Source organism: Saccopteryx bilineata, chromosome 2 (genome assembly GCF_036850765.1).
Source record: "Saccopteryx bilineata isolate mSacBil1 chromosome 2, mSacBil1_pri_phased_curated, whole genome shotgun sequence".
In the NCBI taxonomy this organism is placed as follows: domain Eukaryota; kingdom Metazoa; phylum Chordata; class Mammalia; order Chiroptera; family Emballonuridae; genus Saccopteryx; species Saccopteryx bilineata.
The window spans coordinates 28632059-28659414 of NC_089491.1; the positions used below are offsets into that span (position 1 = coordinate 28632059).

Sequence of the window (27356 nt, forward strand, 5' to 3'; positions counted from 1 at the left end):
TTATATCTAATGTGATGATTGCATCTCTGTATAAAAGACATACATAAGAATGAGAACAAAAAAAAATAAGCAAATGAAAAATCATCATTTGGTTGGGTCATGGGATTTGGGGCTATTTACTTTCCTTTCATGCGCTGTTACTATGAGATTATTAGTGTCCAAAAGAGGTAATCTGTTACATCAGGTTTATACGGACTGCAATTTTTACTTGTGAAGGAACTGTGTGTGAACCACTACATTAATCAGGTTTGTTAGTAACACGGTTCTAATACTTTAGCTTCTAAGAGGACTGTATACATCTGATCAGTAAGAGATTTTAAACAGAGCTCTATGAATATGCCCTCTGTTGTGATTTGTTTGGATTCTAAGAGAACCTGCATGTGTGTCAATGCACGAATACCCACTTATGTGTGCATGAAGCTAAAATAGAGCTGTTGCTAACGTAAATCCCCCATCTTCAGAGTTATTTGTAGGGCTGTTAGTCACAGCTCCAACACAACATTTTGACTGGAATGATATGTGTGTTTTTATTCTTGGTTGGCACTGTATTTTGGTCAAATCAGTAGATAAGATTATACGGTTGAGCATTAAATTCCAAGGCTTCTAACCAGAGAAAAGAAACTTCGCATGACCACAGCAAAGTGCATACTAAGTTTCCTTCCTCAAAGGTTGGTAAATGAGTACCACTGGGAGTAAGACTAAGCAACGTCTTCTATATGGTTAGACGTCATGGAACAGTAAAATAATAGAATTTCAGATATCCAGCCTTACCTTAGTGATGCTGCGGTAAAGTGTACTCCAGAATGATGTGAAAATTTAACATGTGTTTGTTTATTTTAATTTGCCTCTTGTGACCTGTGGGTGTACTTGTATATACCTCTACAGTGATGTCAGCAAAATAGTTTTAGTGAAAGTTGATGCCAAAGATTTGCTATTTTGTCAGAAACTCAGAAAGCCAGAGCATTCTGAATGACGCTTGAATTACAGCTATGCCAGTCATTGTTTGTTTCACTGAAAGTTGTTTCACTAATGATATAAAAAGGTATTAAATTACAAACTACCTTTAAGGGAAATAAATTTAGTTAGAAATATTACAAGAAAAAAAATATGATTAACTGTAAATTCCTAAGTCATTGGAGGCTGATTTGGGAAAGAACCCTTTAAACAAGTAACTTTGTTGGGAACCGACAACTGCCCCCCCCCCCCATGCTGTCTAAATACTGTTCCTACCAGGTCAATGTCCACATGTAAGGATACCTAAACGTATTTTTAACTAAGGCTTCGCTCTCTAGCCTTCGAAACTAAAGTCCTCTCTGGTCCATAATTATGTACATCTTCACTTGCTTTATTTATTAGCTTATCATCTCTGATGCAGCCTCTGTTTAACTGACTTGCCTCCAGCCTTACACATAAAACATATCCACCTTAAGGATACTGACGTCTTTTTCTTATTTTCATTATCCACCAATGTTCTCGGTCCGGCTTCCTGTTTCCTGTTTCCTGTCATATAACCAAGGAAACTTTGCCCTCTGTCCAGAGATGGCCCCACCTATAGCTCCCATATCCTAACAGGATGTGGATGTATTTTTATAGTTAAAGAAGTACACATCATTTCTATAAACGAGTTACGACTGTGATAAAGGAAAGAAACCTGGACCTGAGTTCCAAAGCCCTGGGTGATTCTGCTAACATCACACAGTTACACATCACTCCCTCTCTCTCCTTCTCAGTCTTCCCATCTGTTAGCTGAAAGGAGGAAGTCCTCTGTCTTTCCTGATGTTAATAACAATCATAATATTATGCCCACCCAGAAATCAACGAGTCTAAATCAGCAGGAGCAGCAAGCCCAGTACCTTTAGTCTGTTTCTGCTTTTCAGATTTAGAATGAGACTAGATTATCAGAAAAGGGAAGGGTTCTATTGTTAAAATTTGAATCCTTCATTTTTTTTTTCATTTTTTTTTTCCTGAAGCTGGAAATGGGGAGAGACAGTCAGACAGACTCCCGCATGCGCCCGACTGGGATCCACCCGGCACGCCCACCAGGGGCGATGCTCTGCCCCTCCGGGGCGTCGCTCTGCTGCAACCAGAGCCACTCTAGCGCCTGGGGCAGAGGCCAAGGAGCCATCCCCAGCGCCCGGGCCATCTTTGCTCCAATGGAGCCTTGGCTGCGGGAGGGGAAGAGAGAGACAGAGAGGAAGGTGTGGGTGGGGGATGGAGAAGCAAATGAGCGCTTCTCCTGTGTGCCCTGGCCGGGAATCGAACCCGGGTCCCCTGTACACCAGGCTGATGCTCTACCGCTGAGCCAACTGGCCAGGGCCTCGAATCCTTCATTTTTTGAAAAGAGGAAATACTGAATAGTATCTCCTCTGAACTTACCCTTTCAAGGTAATTTTTATACTATACATAAGCATGGCCAACTGAAAAAGAGTCCTTTTACATGCATCCTTCAAAGAAATAAAGCAAAATAACAACAGTCCCTTGCCTTATAATTCAATCTATGTCAGTTAAAAATAACCCTGACAGCTCTAAATTTGAAGGTTATAAAATTAGCAAAAGCTGATTAACTACATTTTTTAGCTGATGGTCAAAATGGTCAAAATCTGCTCTTACCGGTATGGCGTAACAGAAATAGAAGGCAAAAGAGAAGATAATATTTGGACACAGTCGTAAGAAATAAAATTAAATACTTAGCTTTAAAGGTAAAAGCACTAGATCCCCTTATATATCATTCTTTTTCTCAACTCTTCCCCAAACAGAAATAATTCAACCATTCCTAGTTAAGGCTTAAATTATCTTCTTATTAAAATATCTAAAGAATCATGGCATTAATATGATTATATTTTATCACTTAAATCCCATGTGACAAAATGAATTTGAGATGAGATGAGTTAGCTGATTTCATATACTTCTCAGAAAATAATTCTGAGAACCTAATATATGAGATCATTTCTATTTTAGTGACTAACTTACATGACACATTCTGCGCTTCTTAAGAGGACAAGCATAATGAATTCTATTTATAGTAAGTTCTACTACTTTTCGAAGCCCACAGAATATTGAATCTTTGTGAAGTCAATGTTGTTTCATTAGGAACTGATGCTGTTTCACATTATTGAAACATTGGTCAATAAGAACAAAACGAATTTATAATGAGTCTTTTAAAGACTTTTCAAAAATTAGCCACTCATAGGAAAATTGTATCTTACCTTGGCAATGATACTGTCCATTTGCATTTAAGTCCAGACTATCATAATTAATGAGTTCCCTCAAAATATAGTGACAAACAATGACTAATGTCTCTTGTCCATACGCCTTCATAAGAGAAGACAGGAGCTTATACCTCACACGATTATTTTAAAACTTCAAGTTATAAAACAAAAACCAAACACTATAACTGATAGAGGCAGACAACAGATCAGTGGTTACCAGAAGGGAAGGAGAGTGGAGGGAGGGGTAAATGAGCAAAGCTGACAGATGGAAACTAGACTTCTGGTGGCGAGCATGACATAGTACGCATGGATGTTGAACTATAATGTTTAAAAAAAAAAAACTTCAGGTTATAAATAAGCAATTACATATGATTTCTAATTAAAAGTTTTATTTAGGCAAGAACAATAAAGGGTTCTGGCAATAGCTCCCTAGCACAGAAAACACAGGAAAAAAGTCAGTCAAGAATCTAATGGCAATATGCAATGGTTTCATATATTTCAATTTATTTATTCTCTTCTCTTTCAGTACTGTACTTTCTGTCTCTCTCATTTAAACTAACTATGGTGTAGACTCTACAAGACCTTAGATACAAATTCTGATTCCCAATAATTAGTTGTGTGCCCCTGAATAACTCACTTATTCTCTCTTATCTTCTATTTCCTCATCTATAAATTGGGACACTATCCTTATAGGCTTTTGTGAGGGCTAAATAAGGTAATACATATGAGACGCTCAATATGGCAGCTGGCACACAGATAATTTGTAAATGTAAATTTATCTCATATGCTTCACTTTAAAAATATAAAGAGATAACATTATTTTTTCTTGGTTGTTAGTTTCTCATTTCTATATTATGTTATTCATTCCCCAACACCCGGTATCCTTTCTGGCATATGGAGATACCAAAATCAATATTTGATGAATAAACTGCATTTATGTCATCTGTTTCTAGTATTGCAATTCTCTCTAGCTATCCTTAGCCCTTTAAGCATGATAAGTAGCTAGTCTCCCTATTGCTACCATGCTTAGCATATTACTAATAGACAGCTATGAATCTGGGTAAAACATTGCCCTTTCCTAGGCATTTGTTTTTAAAATCCAAAAGCTCTTCAGAGCTTTTGGTTCCTTAGGGATAGTAACCATTTGGCAATTATGTCCATGGCACTAATGTTTTATTCAAAATTAGTTTACCATTGCTTTTCCCTGAAACAAGTACTGCCTTCAGCTGCAGAAGGTGCCTGGGCACCCAGGAAGGTTGGGGGCGAGGGGAGGGGGAGGCTCGAGAGGCTGAGAGAAATCATACTCCCACACCAAAAGCCAAGCACAGTAAGGTATGTGTAACACATATTATCTTATTTAATTCTAACAATTCCATGACAGAGATATTAAGTTCCCATTTTATATATGAGGAAACGTGGTTTACAGAGAGATGAAGAGGTTTGCTCAAGCTGCCAAACAGAAAGTGGTGACATAGAGTTCACTTCCAGGTCTGTGTGGGCTCAAAGTTCAGCTCTTTCTGTCCCACTAAGGTGCTTGTAGGAGGACAGTAAAGAGAGATAAGACAGATGCTGAGGGCCATTTGCCTGCATCACAAGTTTGCTTAGTGCTGGTCTTTTGGACATATATTTTTTAAAATTCACATATAAAAAGTCCTTAATCTTTTTAAGGACAGGGTTCCTTAAGGACTGAGACTAGATCTTAGCCATTTTTTAGATTTTGTATCAAATACCAAATTGTTTGCCTGTATTTTTTTTTTTTAGTGTGGAACAAGATAATGTCCCAAGTTTTTTACTAAAACAAATTTATTCTAATTTCTGATCCTTTCACTTTGTTTGCCAAATGATGATATTTATAAAGTCTTAATTTATCAACTATCAACTTCTTCTCCTTTATTTTTCCTATAAAAGGCTGAGTTCAGTGATAAGACACTTAGATTGTAAGGATCTTTAAATAAAGTATAAACATAGTATATGGTCAGTTTTCAGATGGTATAGGTCCATCATTGCATCTTGGATTAATAACACTACTTTGTTAGAAGCCAAGTCTGTCCATCTCTTAAATCCAAGCCCCTAACACTACGCTTTGTCTTCTGGATGCTGCATGTGATGTGTGTGTGTATGCGCAGCCAAGACTAAAACACCCCAAATAACCAAGAACAGGGAGTCCTCAATGTGGTAGAATCAGAGATCAGAGGTAGAGGACGATTTGCAGTATGCCCATCCCTGCCCCCCTTATATAATACAGTAGCAGAGCAACCTCATTCTCATTTTATAATACGTTATGCTTTTATAATATGTTTATGCCTTCAATAGTGATGCTGTACTCAAAAGTATGCATTTAAAACAGGCTTTATTTACAGTTCACTATCACATAGCTTTTCTTGATTTTACATTTGTAAGCTTTCTCCAGTGACTTTATTCTTTACTGTCACAGCTTCCATAATATTCTCAATTTTCACAAATGGAGTCTCCTTACTCTAAGCCCATAATTTATAGATCTATTTCATTTAGTATTTTTAAAAATAGTCCCTTTATTTTTATGTCCAAAGGCTATTTTAATACCAACAGCAACTTGACAAAACGAATAGCTGAAATCAGTTTAACTGATGTATCCTTTGTCTACTTTTCAACAGAAAGTTTACAATTCAAGTTAATAAAGCACAAGTTACACCCATAAGCATTCCAAAGGAAAGTAGACGTGAGTCTCAAAATTTTAACTAATACCTTGCTATAATAGACTGAGATACAATAAAAGTGGTTCAATTCAGTATTTCTGGAGAAGCTGACTCACATTATACATGGTTAGTGATACATGCTAAAAGTCCCAAGCTCAGACATGTTCCAAATCCCATGCACCTAATTCTGAGGATATATTCTACAGTGCTTAAAAATTTATTCCTTTCTTTAAAAAATCTATTCATAATTTTAAAATTTGCTTTACTTATAACTACTGTGAGATTTTCCCTCATCCTTTTATCCATTACATATAGTAGGTACTTAATAATAAGATGTTTGGTGAATAAGACCTTGGGTGAGATATGCAAACAGCCTATTCCATAGAATATGCTTAAAGGGTATAAGCCTGAAACAAACTACAGAGAATAATCACTGGCATATTTTTAAAATTTATAAAGTAAGTTATAAAATAATCCTCATTAGTATTACTAGGATTAATTTCAAAGAATCTTTGAAGGCTGTGAGACTTGGCTTCTAAGTTTACTATAGATTTTATAATGATGCAGCAGTTTCGTATACTTAAAAATTACAGCATTAAAAAAATGAGTCCCCCCCAAAAAAATTTAAAATAACTGATGAGAAAAATTGTTTGCCTGTATATTTTTTTAAGATATAAGTTACATGTTATTATTTCTGCTACAACTTTTAAATTTTTGATGTAAAAATATTGGACCTGGGCAACTGGTATTACCTAGTGATTTTCTTCTCAGAATAACAGATGAAGATTAAAATCTACCTACAAAAACAAAAGTCATAGTTAACAAAATACAGTAACATTTACCTCGCTGGAACTGGTAGTTTGGGGCAGAGAGCAGAAGCTTTTAAAGATGTATATTCAGAAGGCTTTAGGTTGTAGCGACACAGTGCTGAGCCTGTTGAAAGAAAAGCTGTATGTTAGCTAGCAGAGTCTGAATAAATTCTCTTATTAACGCACTTTAATTTTATTTTGTATGTGAATAGTCACTCAACAAATATAACTTTCAAACATTATAGAACATGACAGAATTAATAAGACCCTCATTTGGTCTATGGTATCAGTCCATCATTTAACAGGTTTCTTCTGCAGTAACTGATGTACAAATTTTATATGGAGGGTAGTAACAAGTACTAGAACTACCTTTACTGAGAGACTGTCTGCCATCTGAAAGGCCTCATTTATGTTTTATCTGTTTATATAATTTAATATATATTTTATTTAAATATATTTATTAAAGAATCAGCTTTCATTATAACTGACCAAACTTGCATTCAGGAATGTCTGCTAAACAATTTAACCAAAGAAACATAATAAAATTCTGCAGTTGAAGAAACCAAGAGTCTTTGCCAGCCTAGTGCTTTTAGGATTAAGCCAAGCAGCCCATTCCCAAGGCTGGTTCTGTCCCCCATCTAAGTTTCTCATCCCAAGAGGAGGGTTGGGAGGGACCTGTTCTCTCCTCCTAGTATGCTGAGAACTCTTAAGAAGTTACTGGTGGGGTAAACCTCTCCTCTCATCCCATAAATATTAATTATATCATTTACTACAATTCTATAAGGCAGAGTGGTATTAGTAAAACCCCTTTATAGAGAAGGAAATAGAGGCTAAGGGATAAGGCAAATAACTTGCCCAAAATGACACAGCTACTAAGCAGTAGAGGGGAAGTTAAAATTGAGGTTTCTCTGACCACAAAACCCATACTCAACTATATACGTTGATTCTCTTTTCTATGCTTTCCATTACTAACTATATAGAATTATTGTGTATAGCACACATGCATTCAGATACATTACTTTTTTTATTTATTTAAAAGGCAGGAAACACTGACTAAATAAACTGAAATAATTGATAAAACTAATATATTGATAAAATAATCTTCAGTTTTTAGGGAGTTTAAAACAGCTTAAACTCAATCCCTACATTGGTTATGCAACCATCTATTCCTCTGACTACATGACTAATATATATCTAAACAACAAAATTCAGATGAATAGAATCCACCAAATTGTTGATAAATCTTATTTTACTGGCCTGTTAATTTTTCAATAAACAACTAAAATATTGTAAAGCTCATTGTACAATCGCTATTGTTAACTAAGGAGATCTAGGTTACAGTCCAGCTTCACTGCGGACTCGCAGCTTTATTATCGTGTAAACTGTACATATTTCACTAATTGACATTTCTACCAGATTACTAGGTTTGGTCAAATACTTTCTTATTAAATACAAATAGGATAGCTTTCCATATGTATTATAGAAATAACAAACTTTTATAATGTAACAGCACAGAAAAAGTTTAAAATATAATGTAAAGTGAAAATGGCATGTTTTAACACTGAAATAATTATAGAAACATCATGTGAGGATATGGAAGAAACTAGAACAAAATATGGAAAAAAAGATGTGTTGGGACAACACAGTTGGAAATGATCCTATTTCATTTATATCTTGTCTGACAACAATCAAAGAAATCTTTGGAACACCACAAAACCTGTATTTACTTCAGTAATGCTGCCCCCAAACCAGCAGCCAACTTGTCAAGTGTTTAAATTATGTGGGATGTAATAGCATAACTTGCATAAATACATGTAGCATCTATTGTACATAAAGATGATTCAAGTAATTAACAAGGTAAGATATTTGTTAAGAGATGCTGGAAAGTTGCTGGCGCTGTTCTTCACGTTTCTTCAGCTTCTTACGTTTCTTCACCCTCAATAGGAAACTAAGGTTTTGAAATTGTTTTTGAGCATTCTTTTCCATTGCAATGACTTTTTAAGTTAGCAAAATATTAAAAATCTAACCCTTTTGAAATTAATCTTTCATGTGTGAAGATAATGCCACTTGATTCCATTTTGCGGCAGTGGGCAAGCAAACATTCCAGATTAATCCCTGCAATAGCTGGGAGTCCTATTATAGAACTGCACATGAGAAAAAAAAAAATAGCAACTGTGCCAATAACTGCAGAGCACCCAATGTGATCAACTTCCTGATCTGAATTGTCAATTTATTTCTTTCAGAGTCCAAGATGGAATCGATTTGCACAATATAAAAGGCCCTAACTAAAGCTCCTGTGTCAGAGCTGTCAAACACACCGCTTCATCTGAATTCAGTGAACGTAATCTCCATCCCCACCCTTTTCTTCATTTTAAAAAGGAGGTCAGCAGGTGCAACAGAGTTCAATTTTATAAATACTTTCCTAGGATAATGCTCAATGGAAGGATAATAGCCTTATCTCTGATGGTATTCTGGGACACAGGCCAGTACTAAATAGATCCTGTACTAAATAGATTAAAGGAAAAAGGTCTTTACAATGTGCTAGTCATAACAATCATAAGAAACCTATACTGCTTCCTGCTCCAAGGGTTGATGGACAGAGAAGCCTCAATGAAGAACATTAAAACAACCCAGCAACAGCAAACATTCTACAGTTGTTTTTCTTTTCATGTTTATTAGTTAATGCATTTTCAGTGAACATTTTTAAGGTAGCAACTCTCTGCTTGTTTTTTAAATAGTAGAAATATAAGCAATATTAGCAAGAGGTTTGGTCATAGGCAGGAAGACAGTTTTCTTCTAATGCAAAGAGCAGGAGGAAACCGTACTTGAGTAATGAAAAGTCTAAAGCAAAAAACAAAAAGCTTATCTAAACCATACTAGAGGCAATCCATGCAACTCGGCCAATGTTATTCAAATGCCATCAAAATGAATGAGCTAACTTTGGTATATAAACATTTATCTCAGTAAACAATTGTTATAGCCTCCAGAATGTTTAACTACTACAATTTTTCAAATGCCTATAATATTCAGTTATTTATTCTTTAGCTCAATATCACTTATAACTCACCTAAGAGGCTGTGTTTCCATCATTACACTCTAAACATTACAGATGAAAAAATATATAAGTAATACTTCTAAGGCCTTATGAGCAATCACTGGCAAATTTAGAAATAAAATTCTTTACTTCTGGGCTTCTTCTGTGTTATTTATTTCTAATAATTACAATCAGACAGGTATTCAATAAGCTCCTGGACAAAAGATGTATGTTCCATAGCATCTCCAAGACAGCATGTTTAAAAACAAAAACAAAAACCCAAACATTTCTATTACCCACTCTCCCAATCTGCTCTGCTTCCTCCCATGCATTTTCGATGCTGGTTAATGGCTCCACCATCCATACAATCCCCCAGGTGAAATACGGAACTCATCCTTTCTCTTCTTCAGCTACTGTCCTCCCACACCATTCAGACATTCAAGATACCAAGTCCTGACACTCAGGCCTGACGAGGTTGTCTCAGACCTTCATGATCTCTTACTGAGTCCAATAAACTACTCTCCCAAAGGGTTTCTCATCTCCATCCTGTACACAACCTTCAAAACAGTCTTCCTAAAATAGGAATTCGTTGTAGTAAAACCCTGTGCTTGGGATAAACTCCAAACTCTTTGGCTTCAAGGCCCTCCTTATAAGTGTGCCTCTATCTAAAACTCCAGTCTCATCTTAACTAACCACTGTCAATTGTTGCTATTTAATGAGCTTCCAAGCTTTTTTTTTTGCTTTTTTTTTATTAATTATTATTTTTTTTTCTGAAGCTGGAAACGGGGAGAGACAGTCAGACAGACTCCCGCATGCGCCCGACCGGGATCCACCCGGCACGCCCACCATGGGGCGATGCTCTGCCCACCAGGGGGTGATAATCTGCCCATCCTGGGCGTCGCCATGTTGCGACCAGAGCCACTCTAGCGCCTGAGGCAGAGGCCACAGAGCCATCCCCAGCGCCCGGGCCATCCTTGCTCCAATGGAGCCTTGGCTGCGGGAGGGGAAGAGAGAGACAGAGAGGAAAGCGTGGCGGAGGGGTGGAGAAGCAAATGGGCGCTTCTCCTGTGTGCCCTGGCCGGGAATCGAACCCGGGTCCTCCGCACGCTAGGCCGACGCTCTACCGCTGAGCCAACCAGCCAGGGCGAGCTTCCAAGCTTTTACACATGCTGTTCCCTCTGCTTGGGCTGTGTCCTTTCCTACCTGGTATGTGAGTGTGTGCTCAAGTTTGACAAGTATTCCTACAAACTACTCAAGCTTCACCTCCTCTGACTCATCCAAACAAAGCTATATACAGCTTAGCTCTATGATAAGCTCAGCATATTATTTCATAACTGGTTGGTTTTATATATCATTTCTATTTTAGAATGGGAGCTCTTTGGGAACCAGGACCTTATACCTTCAACATAATCTAGAACCCATATTTTGTGGCACAAAGATAGTCCTCAAAAGCCACATGTGGAATAAAATAGGCATCCTGATTTTAAAAAAAGAAAAAAATATCTATTTTAAATCCGATATTTTGGTGTTTCATATTATGTAAAATGTCCATATGCTTTTCATGATTCACTACAAAATATACTGTCTAAAACAAGATTTCTCAACCTTGGCAATTCGTTGTTGTAGGGAGACGTGCTGTGCACCAAAGGAATGTTAGCAGCATCCCTGGTCTCTGCCCACTTGATGCCAGTAGCCACCCCGTGATTCCTCACCCAGTGTGACAACCAAATATGTCCTAACATTGTCAAATGTCCCAGGGTGAGGATGCAAAATCACACTTACTTGCAAACCACTGGTATCAAACACCAAGTTATGTAAACAAAAATACAAAACAAAAAGTTGCTTAAGTCAGAGGCTCATGTTTCTTGCTTTAAAATTTTGTTTGATGTGCTATCACAGTAATACTTGCAGGGTTGCTTAAAATTAAGAGCAAAAGATTTCTTTAAAACCATGATTTTGAAAATTATAGTTAATAAAAAACAAAACCTCTCAATGCAGGAGTTTTCATTATGAAAAATAAATTGAATTGCCATTGCGAAGTTCAGTCAATTTAACTCCTTTCTCTAACTAGGAAAGCAAGACAATTTCAAATTTCTAATTCTAGTAACAAATGAAAAGTATAGACATCTTTGCAACTCCCAAGAAGCACTCATGAACCAGCTGGTGGTGTGACATCATGTCAGACACTATTGGCACATACTAGGCACAAAATAAATATTTGCTGAGTGAATTAATTTTGGACATCTATGTTCAAGACTTCTACTAGGTATGGTAGAGGACAAAGAGAAATTCAGCTGTCTACTATAATGCAAGTTCCTTAAATATGAGGACGGTACCTTGACTTTGTCTCTTTGGCACATACTTAATGAGTGCCAATTAATTATTTATAGAATGAGAAATTAGTTCAAACTGTATTGTCAAATGTAAGAATTTTTCCCACATATATATGTGTATATATATATGTGTGTGTATAAATGTGTGTGTGTGTGTGTATATATATATATATATATACACACATTTTTTATTTGTGACAGAGACAGAGAGAGGGACAGATAGGGACAGACAGGAAGGGAGATGAGAAGCATCAATTCTTCGTTGTGGCTCCTTAGTTGTTCATTGATTGCTTTCTGATATGTGCCTTGACCGGAGGCTACAGCAGAGCGAGTGACCCCTTGCTCAAGCCAGTGACCTTGGGCTCAAGCTGGTGAGCTTTGCTCAAACCAGATGATCTGGCGCTCAAGCTGGCAACCTCTGGGTTTTGAACCTAGGTCCTCCACATCCCAGTCCAACTCTCTATCCACTGCGCCACTGCCTGGGGAAGAATTTTCCCCACTTTTAACAATCAAATTTTCCTTACCAGTCTCTGACTTGGAGGCAATTGGTTGCTAGGGTTGATCATTTCATTCATTATAAATGATATCAAGTCCAATCTTTTGATTCACTGCACCAAAAAAGAATCCATACTAACTCTGTGGTTGTTATTACTGACTAGCTAATAATAATCAAAACTCTTGTTAATATTCTCAAATTTTATCCAAACAGATCACATAATCTATTAAGGTTTTCAATGGCAAAATAACGATCACTGAGGAAACACCAAGATGCATGGTTCTAACTCAATCTGAACTTGGGCCAAATGGCAGGTCACAAAGCTCTCTAAATTTACACAAACTATAGTACAAAGAAAGAGCACTCTTAAGTGGGAGTGCTTTTTTTTTACAAGCTATAAGTGGAAAAATACAAGCAAAAAGAAAATTAAATTTCTGCCCACTTACTACTATGTTACAGAAAACAAAATATATATTATAAAATAGCTTGACAGGAATAATGCAAAAGTTAATAAGGAACTCCATGTAAAATAGCACCCACTGAGAACATGCTGTCAGCCCCTGTCACAAGTTATTCTCATTTCTAAACTGCTGTTTAGAATTTAGATCACAAGTGGAAAGAACAAAATGGCATGCAGAGCATCTGGCACGGCGCATGCACAGAGCAGGTACCAAAAATGGTATGCGGAAACAAAACACAGGGCTTAAGTTTGACTGAGCTACTCAGACTTAGATGCCCATACTGAACAATGGGGCAGTGGAGTCAAGTGAAGGGTGACCTACCGGCCAGAGGGGGTGATCAGGCCAGAATCAGAGAAGGCAGAGAGGAGGGGGAGACCGGCCTGAGCAGGCATTATCTTCCCGGCCCTACTCCACCTGTGTCGGCTTGGCTGGGTGGAGACGGAAATCTCACGTAAAGCTGGAGTTAGCAGCGGAGGGGTAAGGATTCTCTTCCCTCCGACAATGTACATATTATTTGAGTTTTCAACAATAATGATAATAAAGAGGACAGAAACCTGTTCAATGGAAATTGAAGGAAAGGAAATTTGATGGAATTCACGCTGGGCTGAAAATAAGAACTCGGACGGGAGCTCGTGGCAGCCAGTTTCCGATTCTCCGCAGGGAATGAGGTTAGGAAAAAGGGAGACCAGAGGGCTTCAAAGAAAAAACGGTCTGAATAATCACTTGGAGAGTATGCGCAGCAGAGATGAATGAATAAATAAGATGAATTATTGAAGAGCTGAATAAAAAGAACTGATCTCACAGCCATTCTGGTTACAGTGAAGCTAAAACAATTTACCTGCTGGTGGCCACTCACATGGATACATATTGAGCAAAGGATACAGCTCATGGAGAGAGTGAGAAATTATTAAGTGGCAACAGAGATGAAGAGCGAAATTCAGTTCATCGTTCCTTCAAAAAAAAAAAAACATTTAAGACTAGCTACTATGTGAAGCCCTAGATTAGGGCTGAAATATTCTGAGATGGGTGGAGTCTAATCTAGCCCACAGGAAACTTACCCCCTACTGCAGGAAAATGATAAACAAAGAAGTTTAATGCTGAATCCTTGTGGTTATTTGGCAACTTTAATTTTTTAAAAGCAATTTTTAAATTGTTTTATTCCCTAGCATCATATAGTTATGGTATTTGTGTCATATGTCAATTATAAATCATGACAAAATATACGTTTGTACACCTACCACCCAACTCGTGTACAAAACTTATACTTTTATATTCATCTAAATTCCTCTGCTTGCCTTTCTAAGCATCCTGACATAACCAATCTAATTTGCAGCTATTTCTTCCAGTCTTTCCATTCTAGTTAAACAGACTACTATATAGAATGGTTCACACACTTAAGTGAGTGGTCCACACACTTAAGTTACTTAACAGAATGGTCCACACATTTAAGTGTCAAAGAAAATAACTCTTCCTTCTTGTCCAAAAAAACCCAAAGAGTTGAGGAAATATTTTATTTGTCTAATGAATGCATTTCCGTGTGTGTGTGTGTGTGTGTGTGTGTGTGTGTGTGTGACTGAGAGAGAGAGACAGAAAGAGGAATAAATAGGGACAGACAGGCAGGAAGGGAGAGAGAAGAGAAGCATCAATTCTTCGTTGCAGCTCCTTAGTCTTCTTAGTTGTTCAATGATTGCTTTCTCATATGTGCCTTGACTGGCGGGCTATAGCAGAGCAAGTGACCCCTTGCTCAAGCCAGCAATCTTGGGCTCAAGCCAGCGACCATGGGGTCATGTCTATGATCCCATGATGAAGCCAGCAACCCTGCACTCAAGCTGGTGAGCCCGCGCTCAAGCTGGATGAGCCTGCAAAACCTCAGGGTTTCAAACTTGGGTCATCCACATCCCAGTCCGATGCTCTATCCACTGCACCACTGCCTGGTCAGGCATGAGTGCATTTCTTACTACAGGAACCAATAGTTTTCCTTTATAAAAATATTAAATAATTTGTAAAGTAATAGTTCACATGAATAGATGGTTTTAAGTACTAAAAAGTACTTTTAAATATTGTCATGGAAACTTAGGACTTATTTTTCATTCTGGTAAGAAAAGCATTATTTTACCTTGCATTTAAAATTATCATTGAAAAGCTTACTATCAGTCTTTTTCATGAATGTTTTAATTGTGGTAAAATACACATGACAAATATTTACCATCTTAACCATGTTATAATGTACAGTTCAGTAGCACTATGTACGTTCACACTGCTGTGAAACCATCACCACCATCCATCTCCAAAATTCTTCATATCTTGCAAAATTTAAACTCTTTATTCATACACAACAACTTCTCATTCCTCTCTCCCGATAGCCCTGGCTGCCACCATTCTACTTTCTGTCTCTATAAACTTAACCGTTATAAGTACCTCATGTATGGGGAATCATACAGTACTTGTCCTTTTGTAACTGGCTTTTTCCACTAACATCATATCCTCAAAGTTCATCCATATTGTAACATGTGTCAAAATATCCTTTCCCCCCCAAAAAAATCGTGGTAAAAACATGCAACACTAATCATCAGAGAAATGCAAATTAAAACCACAATGAGATATCACCTCACATCAGTCAGAATGGTGCTCACTAACAATTCAACACACAATAAGTGCTGGCGAGGATGTGGAGAAAAGAGAACCCTCCTGCATTGCTGGTGGGAATGCAGACTGGTGCAGCCTCTGTGGAAAACAGTATTGCGTTTCCTCAAAAAATTAAAAATGGAACTGCCTTTAATCCCAGCTATCCCACTTAAATCACTGATTCATAAGAAGAAATGCACCCCCATGTTTAGCATGTTTACAATAGCCAAGATCTGGAAACAGCCCAAGTGTCCATCAGTGGACAAGTGGATTAAAAAGCTGTGGTACAAATACACAATGGAATACTAAGCAGCTGTGAAAAAGGGAATCTTACCTTTTGTGATGGCATGGATGGACCTGGAGACTATTATGCTAAGTGAAATAAGCCAGGCAGAGAAAGACAAATATCATATGATTTCACTTATCTGTGGAATCTAATAAACAAAGTGAACTGAGGTACAGAATAGAGGCAGAGGCAGGGTCACAGGGAGCAGAGGGACAGCTGTCAGAGGGAAGGGGGATGAGGGGACGGGAATAGAGAAGGTGAAGGGATTAGTGAAATTAAATATACATAACACTGAGATATTGATAACAGGACAGGAAATCTCAGAGGGAAGCAGGGGAGGGAGTTAGGTAGAGGGGGGCATGGGGGTGTAATGGGAGACACAGGGTGAGGGTGTTATATTGAGTGGAACACTTGAATCCATGTTAACACATTAAATTAAAATTAATAAAAATTAAAAAAAACCAAAATGGATTGTCTTAACCACTTTTAAGCGTATAGTATAGTATAGTAGTGTTAACTATCTGCACACTGTGCAACAGATCTCTAAAATTTTTCCATTTTGCAAAACTGAAACTGAACATCATCTTCCCATCTCCCCATCTCTTCAGCCCCTGGCAACCACCATTCTCCTTTCCAAGAGATTGACTACTTTAAATACCTCATATATGTAGAGTCATGCAATTTTTGTGATTGGTTTATATATATATATTACCTAGCATTATGTCCTTAAGGTTCATCCATGTTGTAGCATGTAACAAGATTTCCTTATTTTTTTAAAGCTGACTAGTATTCCAGTGTAAGTATATACATATTTTCTTTATCTATTCATTCATCACTGGACATTTAGACTGCTCCTAACTCTTGACAGAATAATGCTGCAATAGAAAGAAGCCTGCAAATATATCTTCAAAATCCTCTTGTCAATTCTTTTGGATATACACCAAAAACAACATTTCTGGATCATTTAGTAATTTTTTTTAAGAATTCTATTTTTCAGAGAAGTTTTAGTTTTACAGTAAAATTGAGAGGAAGATGCAGAGATTTTTTTCCATATACCTCCTGCGTTGCCTCCTGTCACCATCCCCCACCAGAATGGTACATTTGATACAACCGGTGAACCAATACTGACACACCATAACCACCCAAAGTTTATAGTTTACCTCAGGGTTCACTCTTGGTGTTGTATATTTTATGGGCATGGCCCAATGTATCCATCATTAGAGTATTTTCACTGACCAAAAAATCCTCTGCGTTAACACTATTTTTAATTTTTTGAGGAACCCCATACTGTTTTTCCATAGTTGATGCACCATTTTGTATTCCTACTGATACTATTCAAATTTCTTTAGATCCTCATGAACACTTGTTATTTTCTGTATTGTGGGTTTTTGTTGTTGTTGTTTCTGATAAGAGACACCCTATTGGGTGTGAGGTGGCATCTCACTGTGGTTTTGATTTGCATTTCCCTTGTGATTAGTGATGTTCAGCATCTTTTCAGGTCCTTACTATTCACCATTTGTATATATTCTTTGGAGAAATGTCCATCTAAGTCCTTGCCCATTTTAAAATTAGGTTGTTTTTTGTTGTTGTTGCTAACTTGTAGGGGTTCTTTATATATTCTGGATATTAACCACTTATTTGGATATTACCCTTTATAAGATTTGCAAATATTTTCTCCCATGGGTTGTCTTGCCACTCTGTTGTATCATTTGATGCACAGAGGTTTGGTTTTCTTTTAAAGGTTTTACTTATTGACTTCTAGAGAAAAGAGGGAGAGAGAAAGAGAAAGTCAGGGGAGAGGAGAGGGAAACATCAACTCATAGTTACTTCTCATATGTGCCTTGACGGGGTACACCCGGGGTTTCGAACCAGCGACCTCAGCATTCCAGGCCAACATTCCATCCACTGCACCACCACAGGTCAGGCAGGTGCACAGAAGTTTTAAATTTTGATCTAGTTCAAATGATCTGTTTTTTCTTTTGCTGCCTGTGCTTTTGTTTCATATAAGACATGATTGCCAAATCCAATGTCATGAAGCTTTGCTCTCTGTTTTTATCTAAGAGCTTTATAGTAGCTCATGCATTTGGGCTCTTGCATGGACTTTTAACAATTCTCTCTTATAGATATGGAAATTTCCCATACAAACCTAAATTATCTCTTAAAGATATTTCCCTCTGAAATTAATGATTGAGATCTATTTATTTGAGGTCAAAGAGCCTGTATATCTTCTAATAGAAATACAGCTGAAACAATATGTAGACACAGATAACAATAAAAATTACATGCTCTTTCCAAATCTATTTGCACCTCAAATAATAGAAAAATAAAAGGGGAAAAAATGATGCAAAAAGCACAGAAGAATTCTCTCAGTAACAAATGTAATACCGAAATTAAATCTTACTAGGTCCAATTTTATGTTACCAACCCAAAGAGCAATGTAGATTATTTTGAGAAATTCAGAAACTTCAACTTTGGGTTATTAAAATTTTAAATAGGTATTTAGGCCCCTATACCAAAAGCTTCCTCTATATTATAATTTTACAGTTTTTCTATATGCTTTTTAAAATTATTATCTTCTCCATCTTCCATTGCTGGGCTTCTTGATATTGCCATTATCATGACTTTTTAAATACCTAATCTGTTGACTCATTTTGCAAACAGCTGCCTCAAAAGCTTTTGCGTACGCCTGTAGCTTGGTACCAATTTAAGAAATCTGTTTTCTGAATAATGTTTATTCATGAATATGCTTGAACACCTACTTCGTGCAAGGCACTGTGGGAAATACAAGGCTGCAAAACTCACCAGAAGTGTCTTCTTAAAAGGGCCTTAATAGGCTATACTCAGTGTCATATCACTAGAAGGATACTGGCCTGGAGACAGAGCAGGCCAGCAGGGCGGCATGGGCGTTTCTTCCCTATGGACCAAAACAGCAGGGAACACAGCCAACAAGGAACTAGCTCTCTTCCGACCTTCCAGACAACATGTCAGATTCAAGGGCCCATGACACATATCCAGCAGGGTTCAAGAGAACATGTGAGAAGATCATCCAACTCTATATCATAGCTTTAAATGCCAGGGTAAGACATAGAGACTTTCATTGTATTATTTTTATCACTGATTTCTGAGCAAGGGATTAACATGACTGAAGCTCTAGGAATATTAATACGGCAACAGTAAGAAGGCGAGAAGCAGAGAGAGACTGGAGGAAGGAAGACTATTACATTCCATGGTGAAATAATATTACGATAGTAGTATCCAACACCTTTTTTTTTTTAGCAACGTACTACTTGCCAGGCACTGTTCTTACTATTTTTCATGTATTAACTCCTCATAACAGCACTATGAGGTGGTTTAGGTACATGCAATATCCCTATTTCACAGATGGGGAAACTGAGGCATGGTGAGATCAAGTAACTTGCCCAAGATCTCACAGCTATTAAGTGGAGGGACCAATACTGAACCCAGATAATCAAGCTTGAGAGCTCATACTCCTAAACCACTCAATGACACCATGTCCCAGAGTATACTGTATACTAGAAAGCCCGGCGGTCATACGAAATGACTGCTGTTCTAGATATTATAAATTGTAATTAAAATGATTTGTGCAAAGGTGTCTGCTAATTCAAACTGAATTACCCAGGGCAGGCGGCGAGGACGCCCCTTTGCTTAGTGCCCCACGGGGTTTCCCCCTTCTACTTGCTTAATTGCTTAAAGTAGAGTGCAATGAAGGAAACCACTGGCGGTACATTTCTTAAGAGCCACCACTAGCTCAAAAAATAAAGGTGATTTAAATATGTTTTAATCCTTTTTGCATTTCGGTCAGCATTACTCTGTCGTTTTTTTGCATTTCTCTCCTGCCTTTGTTCAAGGGACTCATTTTGTCGAGACAGGCTTTTTTGTCTTGCATCTGAGGCAAGCCTTGTTTCTCTATGCTCATCAGTCTCATTTTGCCGAGAAAGACGCATTTGCTCTGCGACTGAAGCAAGCCTTGTCTTTCTCTGCTCAGTGGTTTCTTTTTGTCGAGAAAGCCGTTTTTGTGCAGCTTTAGCTCCTTTTCTCTCCTCTTCAGTGCTGTATTTTCTAGGAGGCATTCTTAAAAGAAATTACGTTAAGACGTAGTTTTTACGTAAAACAGATGATTGCCAATGCAAACAAATGTTCACCTTCCCCCTGACACGCTCAATTTGCGTTCAGCCTTAAATTGTTTCAAAAGCAGATGTTTGCCAATGCAAACAAATGTTCACCTTCCCCCTGACCCGCTCAATTTGCGTTCAGCCATGGCAACTTCACCCCATTGGCTAGTACAGTTACACAAGCAACCAATAAGCTATCGGCGACAGACAGACACTTAAGCCGCATATAATAAAGATGCTCACATTATCTGCGATTTTAGAAAAACCCTCAAAGAACAATGTATCCGTCCCTAAGAAACCTGATAATGGCAAAGCTGACAGTTATGGTATCAGACTCAGCACCTCAACACATCTGAGGATATTATGTGGGAATAGAAAATGATATCTTGGTCTTGGCTGGTGGCTCAGTAGCTAGAGCATTGGCCCAGCATTTGGATGTCCTGGGCTCGATTCCCAGTCAGGGCACACAGAAGAAACAACCATCTGCTTCTCTCCCTTTTCTCCTTCTTCCCCTCTTTCCCTCCCACAGCCACTGGCTCGATAGGTTCATGTGTGGCCCCAGGCACTCAGGATAGCTCGGCTGATCTGAGCACAGGCCTCAGGTACTAAAAATAGTTTGGTACTTGAGCACTGGCCCCAGATGGGTTTGCTGGGTGGATCCTGGCCGGGGCACATGTGAGAGTCTGTCACACTATCTCTTCTTTTGCGGAAGGAAGGAAGGAAGGGAGGGAGGGAGGGAGGGAGGGAGGGAGGGAGGGAGGGAGAGAGGAAGGAAGGAAGGAAGGAAGGAAGGAAGGAAGGAAGGAAGGAAAGAAATAAGGAAGGAAAGAAAGAAAAAAGAAGGAAGGAAGGAAGGAAGGAAGGAAGGAAGGAAGGAAGGAAGGAAAAAAAGAAGGAAGGAAGGAAGGGAGGGAGGGAGGGAGGGAGGGGAGAAAAGTAAGAAAATGACATCTTAAAGAGCAGTTGATATCTCTCCATTAAGTGCCCACCAAGTGTCCAGTATTCCTCACCCATCATCTCATTTAATCCCTACAACAACCTATTAGAGGGGCATTATTTTAAATCTACAGTCTATCAGATGAAGAAATCTAGGCTCAGAGAGGCTACATCTTCTGTCCTTCATAACAGAGCCAGTCAGTTAACAGAAGCAGAATTAAAATCCAGTGCCAAGTGAATGCCATGCTCTTCCCACTATCTAATGCTGAGGGCATTTAGCGGTGGCAGGCACACTGCCATTCCATAGTGTTTCTACCCTCAGACAGCTAGCAGCCCCACCCGAATGACTACAGCCATGCTAGGATATGTATAGTTATATCCTGAGGCTGCTTCTCCACCCAGCTAGAAGTTATATCTGAGTCAAACCCTTGTGCTAAGACACTAACCTGTGCATTTGGGCAGGACTGAGGCAGCTCTGAGGTTTTCTACACACAAAATACAAATGTGAAACTTCATGGAAGTTCAAAAGCACAGGCTTTGGGGGCTATCAGTATGTGGCCTCCCGCAAAAAAGAGGTTAAAATATTCTCTGATGGGATGTTTGGGCAGTCATATGCAGCTAAGAACATCACCTGGAGGTCTGAAACCCAAGAGAACAAAGCCTAGTTCAGGAAATTGACTATGCTTGTTTTCTCAGCTAACTCCCATGTTTAACCACAGACCTCAAATATTCCTTCTTAGAAAAATGGTTAAGACATAACACAAAATTTAAAAGGCAAAACACAAAATTATATATACCATATCACTGAAAAATGGTGGAACTTTAGTTTTTACTTCATTAAAATACTATAATAGATAGACATTTATTACATTGTTATCCAGGGGTAACAATGTAATAGATAGACATTTATTACATTGTTATCCAGGGGTAAAAATAAATGTACTAGTCGAAATACTTTTAATTTAATACTTAGAAAGAAACACCCCTCCATACCCAATTTTACCTGGAGTAGTCTAGTAATTCCCAAATACTCAAACAGGATACATCAAAATCACCTTAGACATTTGTTAAAAATACAAATTTCCAGAGTCCAAAGACCTACTCAGTCAGAATTTTTCTGGGTGGGGCCCAGCAATCTGGAGTTTTAACAAGCTCCCTAGGTGACTATAACAATGTTTTTTAATCATGCAAGTCCAAAAGGACTTTCAGTTCTCTTTTCTTTTTAAGGCCCTTTTGATCCTTTTTTTAATACCAGGGCAAATTTACATTAGAATGCAAACATACATATTTAACAGTGAGAATAACTGACTGGGTGTAGACTCAGATGAACTCAACTTACCGTTTATCTCTGCAAACTTCTGAACATCACTCAGGGTTTTCAGTTCTTGTGTCGGACATGCTGCTACACACAGTGCTTCCGACTTGATCTTCCGGTTAATCAAGTCCAGATTGCATGGATCCAAAAAGAATACATACCTAAAGCATGGAGAAAAATACTGAGAGACTATTTCACAAAACATATTCTGGTTCACTGCATATCAAACTCAGCCTAAAAGCAAAAAACATCTATTCCATCTTCCTTCACGAATTTAATCATAGATGCTTGAGCATTTTGCAAATTTAATTGCAGATAGATTTTTAAAAGAATAGTTGCTTATAAATATACTGATAAAATCAGGGATGAAGGAATTATGGGAGGCATATTTTTCATGATCAATTTTTCTAATATTTAAATTTTTGTTATGTTTGTATTTTGTAATTAGAAATAATCTATTTTAGTTTTTAAAATAATTGATTTTAGTTTTTATTTTTTTGTCAAACTTGTACTAAAAACTTACTGGAATATCCCAATACTGCTATAGAACATGAATTGTAGTTTATATGTATGTAATCTTTAGTTAATGAATATAGAATCATGTATAAAATGTCTAATTATAAAATAACATGTAAAACTTTAGCTAGTGAATACATGAACATAAAAATGCCTTATAAAATTAAATTATAAAGTTGAAGACCAGAGGGAAATATACCAATTTTTTAACTACAGTCATCTCTGGGTGTTAGAATAAAGTAATTTTAATTTTCTTTACTTTTTAGACTTTCCATTGCCTAGAAAGAATGAAAATTACTTTTAAATTAATAACTATAATAGACATTATTTATTAAAACGGTCCGTTTCATATAATCCAAATAATCCACAAATTGTAAATTACCCCTTTTGTATACTGCATATTTATATTTTAGAAAAAGGAAGATCAGTTAGAAACTACATTAAAAGGTTTTTTTTAATGTTATCAAGTAAAAGAGGTGACAAATATTGCAGATGTTACTACCATTTGCTCAAAAAGAAAGTAAGAGCCAAACTTTGTTAACTGAGATCGGCAAAGTCTAATACTACTGGCTCAAGCGAGGAAGCACAAGCAGCAGTGTTCTCATGCATGGCAACAGCTAAAGAGCCCCCAACCCTGGGCTCAATGCTGCTGGGTCCATGGATAGTTCCATAAAATCATGCTTCTGCCAATAGTCTTTCTCATACTGTTAAAACTCTGTTGCTATACAGACTATGACCCAAATTAGGAAATATAACAAAATGTAAGAATTAGGTGAGAAAACTAAAAAGCAAAAATATAGAGTCAATTTAAACCTATATAATTTTATTAAGCAATGTTACCCCCAATAAATTTAAATAAAAAATATAAAGTCAATACATGTGTGGGGACAGACAATATAAAGGGATACTAGAAAAAAATTAAATTAAAGAAAAGGACATGTGTGTATGTGTGTGGGGGGGGGCAGAGAGGCCTTGGCAGGTGTAGTAAGTATCACTTAACATCACATCCTTCAGTGAAGCAGGGGTCTGGGAACTCAGGATGAAATGCAGATATAAGCTACAAACCACCAAACTAAAAAGCAAATAACTTTTTTGTACCCCTGTTAGTGACTCCAATACCATTAATGCTCTACATAGATAAAAGGAAAGAAAAGAAGTGAGGCAGAAAGATGTGGTTTGGAAGTGGGATTCATGGACTGCTCCTGTGGCTGATGACAAGAAACCAGCGCACAGAGAAAACTTTTTGGCAGCCCTTGTGAGGACACAATCATTGCCCTTCGAACTCTCCCTGCATCTGTCTCATACATCTTATTCAGCATGCCCATGCCTGGGACCTTGTGTAATGAACCACACAAAGCCAGCCCCTGGCCAGAGAACACTCAGATCCTTGAGGAAGGTGTCATAAAACCTTTGAATTATTTACCACCATGACTAATAATAATCTACAATCAACAATAAAAATAAAAATAAAGGTAGCCAACATTTATCAAGTACTTACTATGCACCAGACACTATATTAACCCCTCCCTTTTTTTTGCCTGAAGCTTTTATTTTTAAATTGAATTTATTGGTAGACAATTTTAAACAATATCCTCAGGAAATACACTCAAACACATAAATCATTACACTCAAAACCATCACATATCTCCACTGTCTAAGAACACAGTCAACTCCTTACACATTTCACATGTTCAAAGTCACATTCATGTAACACATGTGTGCACACACACACAATGTTTTAAATTATTTATAGGCATTAGATTCCGATTATATTAACACTGATTAGATGTTTGGGTGCCAGAAACTGACACACTCATTACTTTATTTGATCCTCACAATAACTTGACGAGACAGAAGCCATCACCATCCCGTAGAAGACAAAACTGAGACCCGGAGGGAGGAAGTACACCAGCCCCTAAAGCTAACAGGTGCCAAAGCACAAGTTCAAATCAAGTCTTTCGGATTCTGGGTTCCATTCTGCATCCAATCTACTCTATTCTCAAAATATTTCCTGCAAACACAATGAATAACTTTAACTGTTCTGTGTTAACTTTGCTATTGTTTCCAGCATTCTAAAGTTTATCCAATTCATGGTAACATCTTTTTAAGTAGTCATATTTTAACTAATTAGTATTTAGCTAAGTATTTCAGAGTAAGAAAAGTGCTTGTATCAAACAAAGTTATGATTCATTAAAACCACATTTTCTTGCGTTTTGATCTGAAACAGGGGTCCCCAAACTTTTTACACAGGGGGCCAGTTCACTGTCCCTCAGACCGTTGGAGGGCTGGACTATAAAAAAAACTATGAACAAATCCCTATGCACACTGCACATATCTTATTTTAAAGTAAAAAAACAAAATGGGAACATACAATATTTAAAATAAAGAACAAGTAAATTTAAATCAACAAACCGACCAGTATTTCAATGGGAACTATGCTCCTCTCACTGACCACCAATGAAAAAGATGCCCCTTCCGGAAGTGCGGTAGGGGCCGGATAATGGCCTCAGGGGGCTGCATGCGGCCCGCGGGCCGTAATTTGGGGACCCCTGATCTGAAATGCCCTTACTCAGGCAAGAAAATCCTTACGTTCAGTTTTCACTTCAAACAAAATGATGTGGGAATTTAATTTTTTTGGAATTAAACCAATACCCAACTCTCAAATATGCATTACATTGGCAGACCAGATTATTATAACTAACAAATCTACAGATGAGTGTTTCCCAACTGAGAGGGTGACAGTCACCAGGTGAGAGGCTATGAAACATTCTAGAAATGTCCCTTAAGACTCCCAGCCTACCTCACTCTGCCAGCAGGCAAACAGCCAGGAGAGGGATGGGGCATATGAATTCTGAAAATGCATCTCAGGTTGCTCTTCTTATACACCTTGACCCCAATACCCCCTCTTTTCAGGGTAGGGACCCACTGTCATAGATAACCCATAAACCTAAGTTAAAAGTACATTTTCATTGCTATCTTCATCAAATAAATAGATCTCACTAACCCCATTAATAACTTAAAAAACAACTTTGTTAAAGTTTCACATCCCTTAGGAGTTGGAATGAATAAAATACCAAAAGTGAAAATTAAGGAAGACAAGCAACAAGAAGAAACACTCCAGAAACTAAGCACCTAGATGCCTGCAGGCACTGGGATATACAACCTGCACACAGCATGATCACATGACATTGAGAAGACCATACCTGCAAAGAGAATTGCAAAACAAAACAGCCTAAGCAAGCTTTGATCTCAAAACATTAAGGGGAATGAAGAAAATTCTTGGACTAAACTATCAAGCAAACATTATACAGCAGGGGCCGGGAACCTATGGCTCGCGAGTCAGATGTGGCTCTTTTGTTGGCTGCATCTGGCTCGCAGACAAATCTTTAATAAAAAAATAATGTTAAAAATATAAAACATTCTCATGTATTACAATCCACTCATTTCCTACCACTCATGTTCATGGTTGCGGATGGTTGGAGCCAATCACAGCTGTCCTTCGGGACAACACCAAATTTTTATTGGATAATGTGTAACATACATGGGTCATTGTATGGCTCTCATGGAATTACATTTTAAAATATGTGGCATTCATGGCTCTCTCAGCCAAAAAGGTTCCTGACCCCTGTTATACAGGATGGCAGTTAAGGTACATGAATATATATTGCAGTCAGAATAATAAAGAAAAGACAAAAAAAATAAAATAAAATAAGAAAACAAACAAGAAAAGGAAAAAACAAAGAAATAACATACTATAGTTGAGGTGGTTTCTGGGAATTATTGAAGGGGAGAAAAAAGTAAATTCATCTTAAATTGAAATTCCTGAAATGCAATAACAAGTTATTCCCAAAAAGGCAGGAAAGGAGAGATATCTAAATAAAATGTTTATCTATGAAGTGGACTCCAAGGGACAAATACACCAAAGATGAAAACAGGGCAATGAGACAACAAAAGCTCAGGACACGGGACAAGAGGCACAGGAAGGGTGACCTTTACAGCGGTGCTCAGAGCAAGAAGATAACACTGAATAATCTGATGCAGATAAAGATACTAGAGAAGGTTCAAGACTAGAAACTAGTTTGAACTTCTAGGTTGCTTTCAATTTCCTCATGGAATATAGAGCAAGGTAAAGAAAAGCAAGATTTACCAAGAATTTACTCTGGGCCAAAAAGCATCTTAGCCACTATCCTCATACATCCTAATCTTTTATTTTTATTTTTTAAAGTTTATTTGACCCAAACTGACAACATGCCAGAAGCAAGATTTCCAAAACAGCCTAATTCAACAAGAAGGAGCCAAGACTTACAAATTGGGTAACTGACTTGAACCCTGAGGAGACTCACTCCCTTTCCACCACAAGCCATGCCAGTTCAAACTGGAAAGTGAGAATAAAATGCCGTGGAAAGTCAGTTATAGACCTATCAAGCCAGCTGATTAAATTGAGTCAATCCTCTAGGACTCCAGAGCAGGTGAAGCCCTTCCTGGACATACAGGGCTGTTCTCTCTGTGGGATGAGGACTAAATAGGA

General features: G+C 37.7%; 1 protein-coding gene across 3 annotated transcripts in view; it reads right to left on the bottom strand.

Moving 5' to 3' along the window:
* Nucleotides 1-27356, bottom strand: part of SLC44A1 (solute carrier family 44 member 1) — a 200036-nt gene that overhangs the window by 81966 nt on the left and 90714 nt on the right. For all 3 annotated transcript variants that reach the window (XM_066256608.1, XM_066256607.1, XM_066256606.1), the window contains exons 4-5: nt 22337-22473; nt 6727-6817 (exon numbers count right to left, since the gene is read on the bottom strand). In XM_066256608.1, the coding sequence (XP_066112705.1) occupies nt 6727-6817; nt 22337-22473 (228 nt within the window). The remainder of the gene's footprint in view (nt 1-6726; nt 6818-22336; nt 22474-27356) is intronic.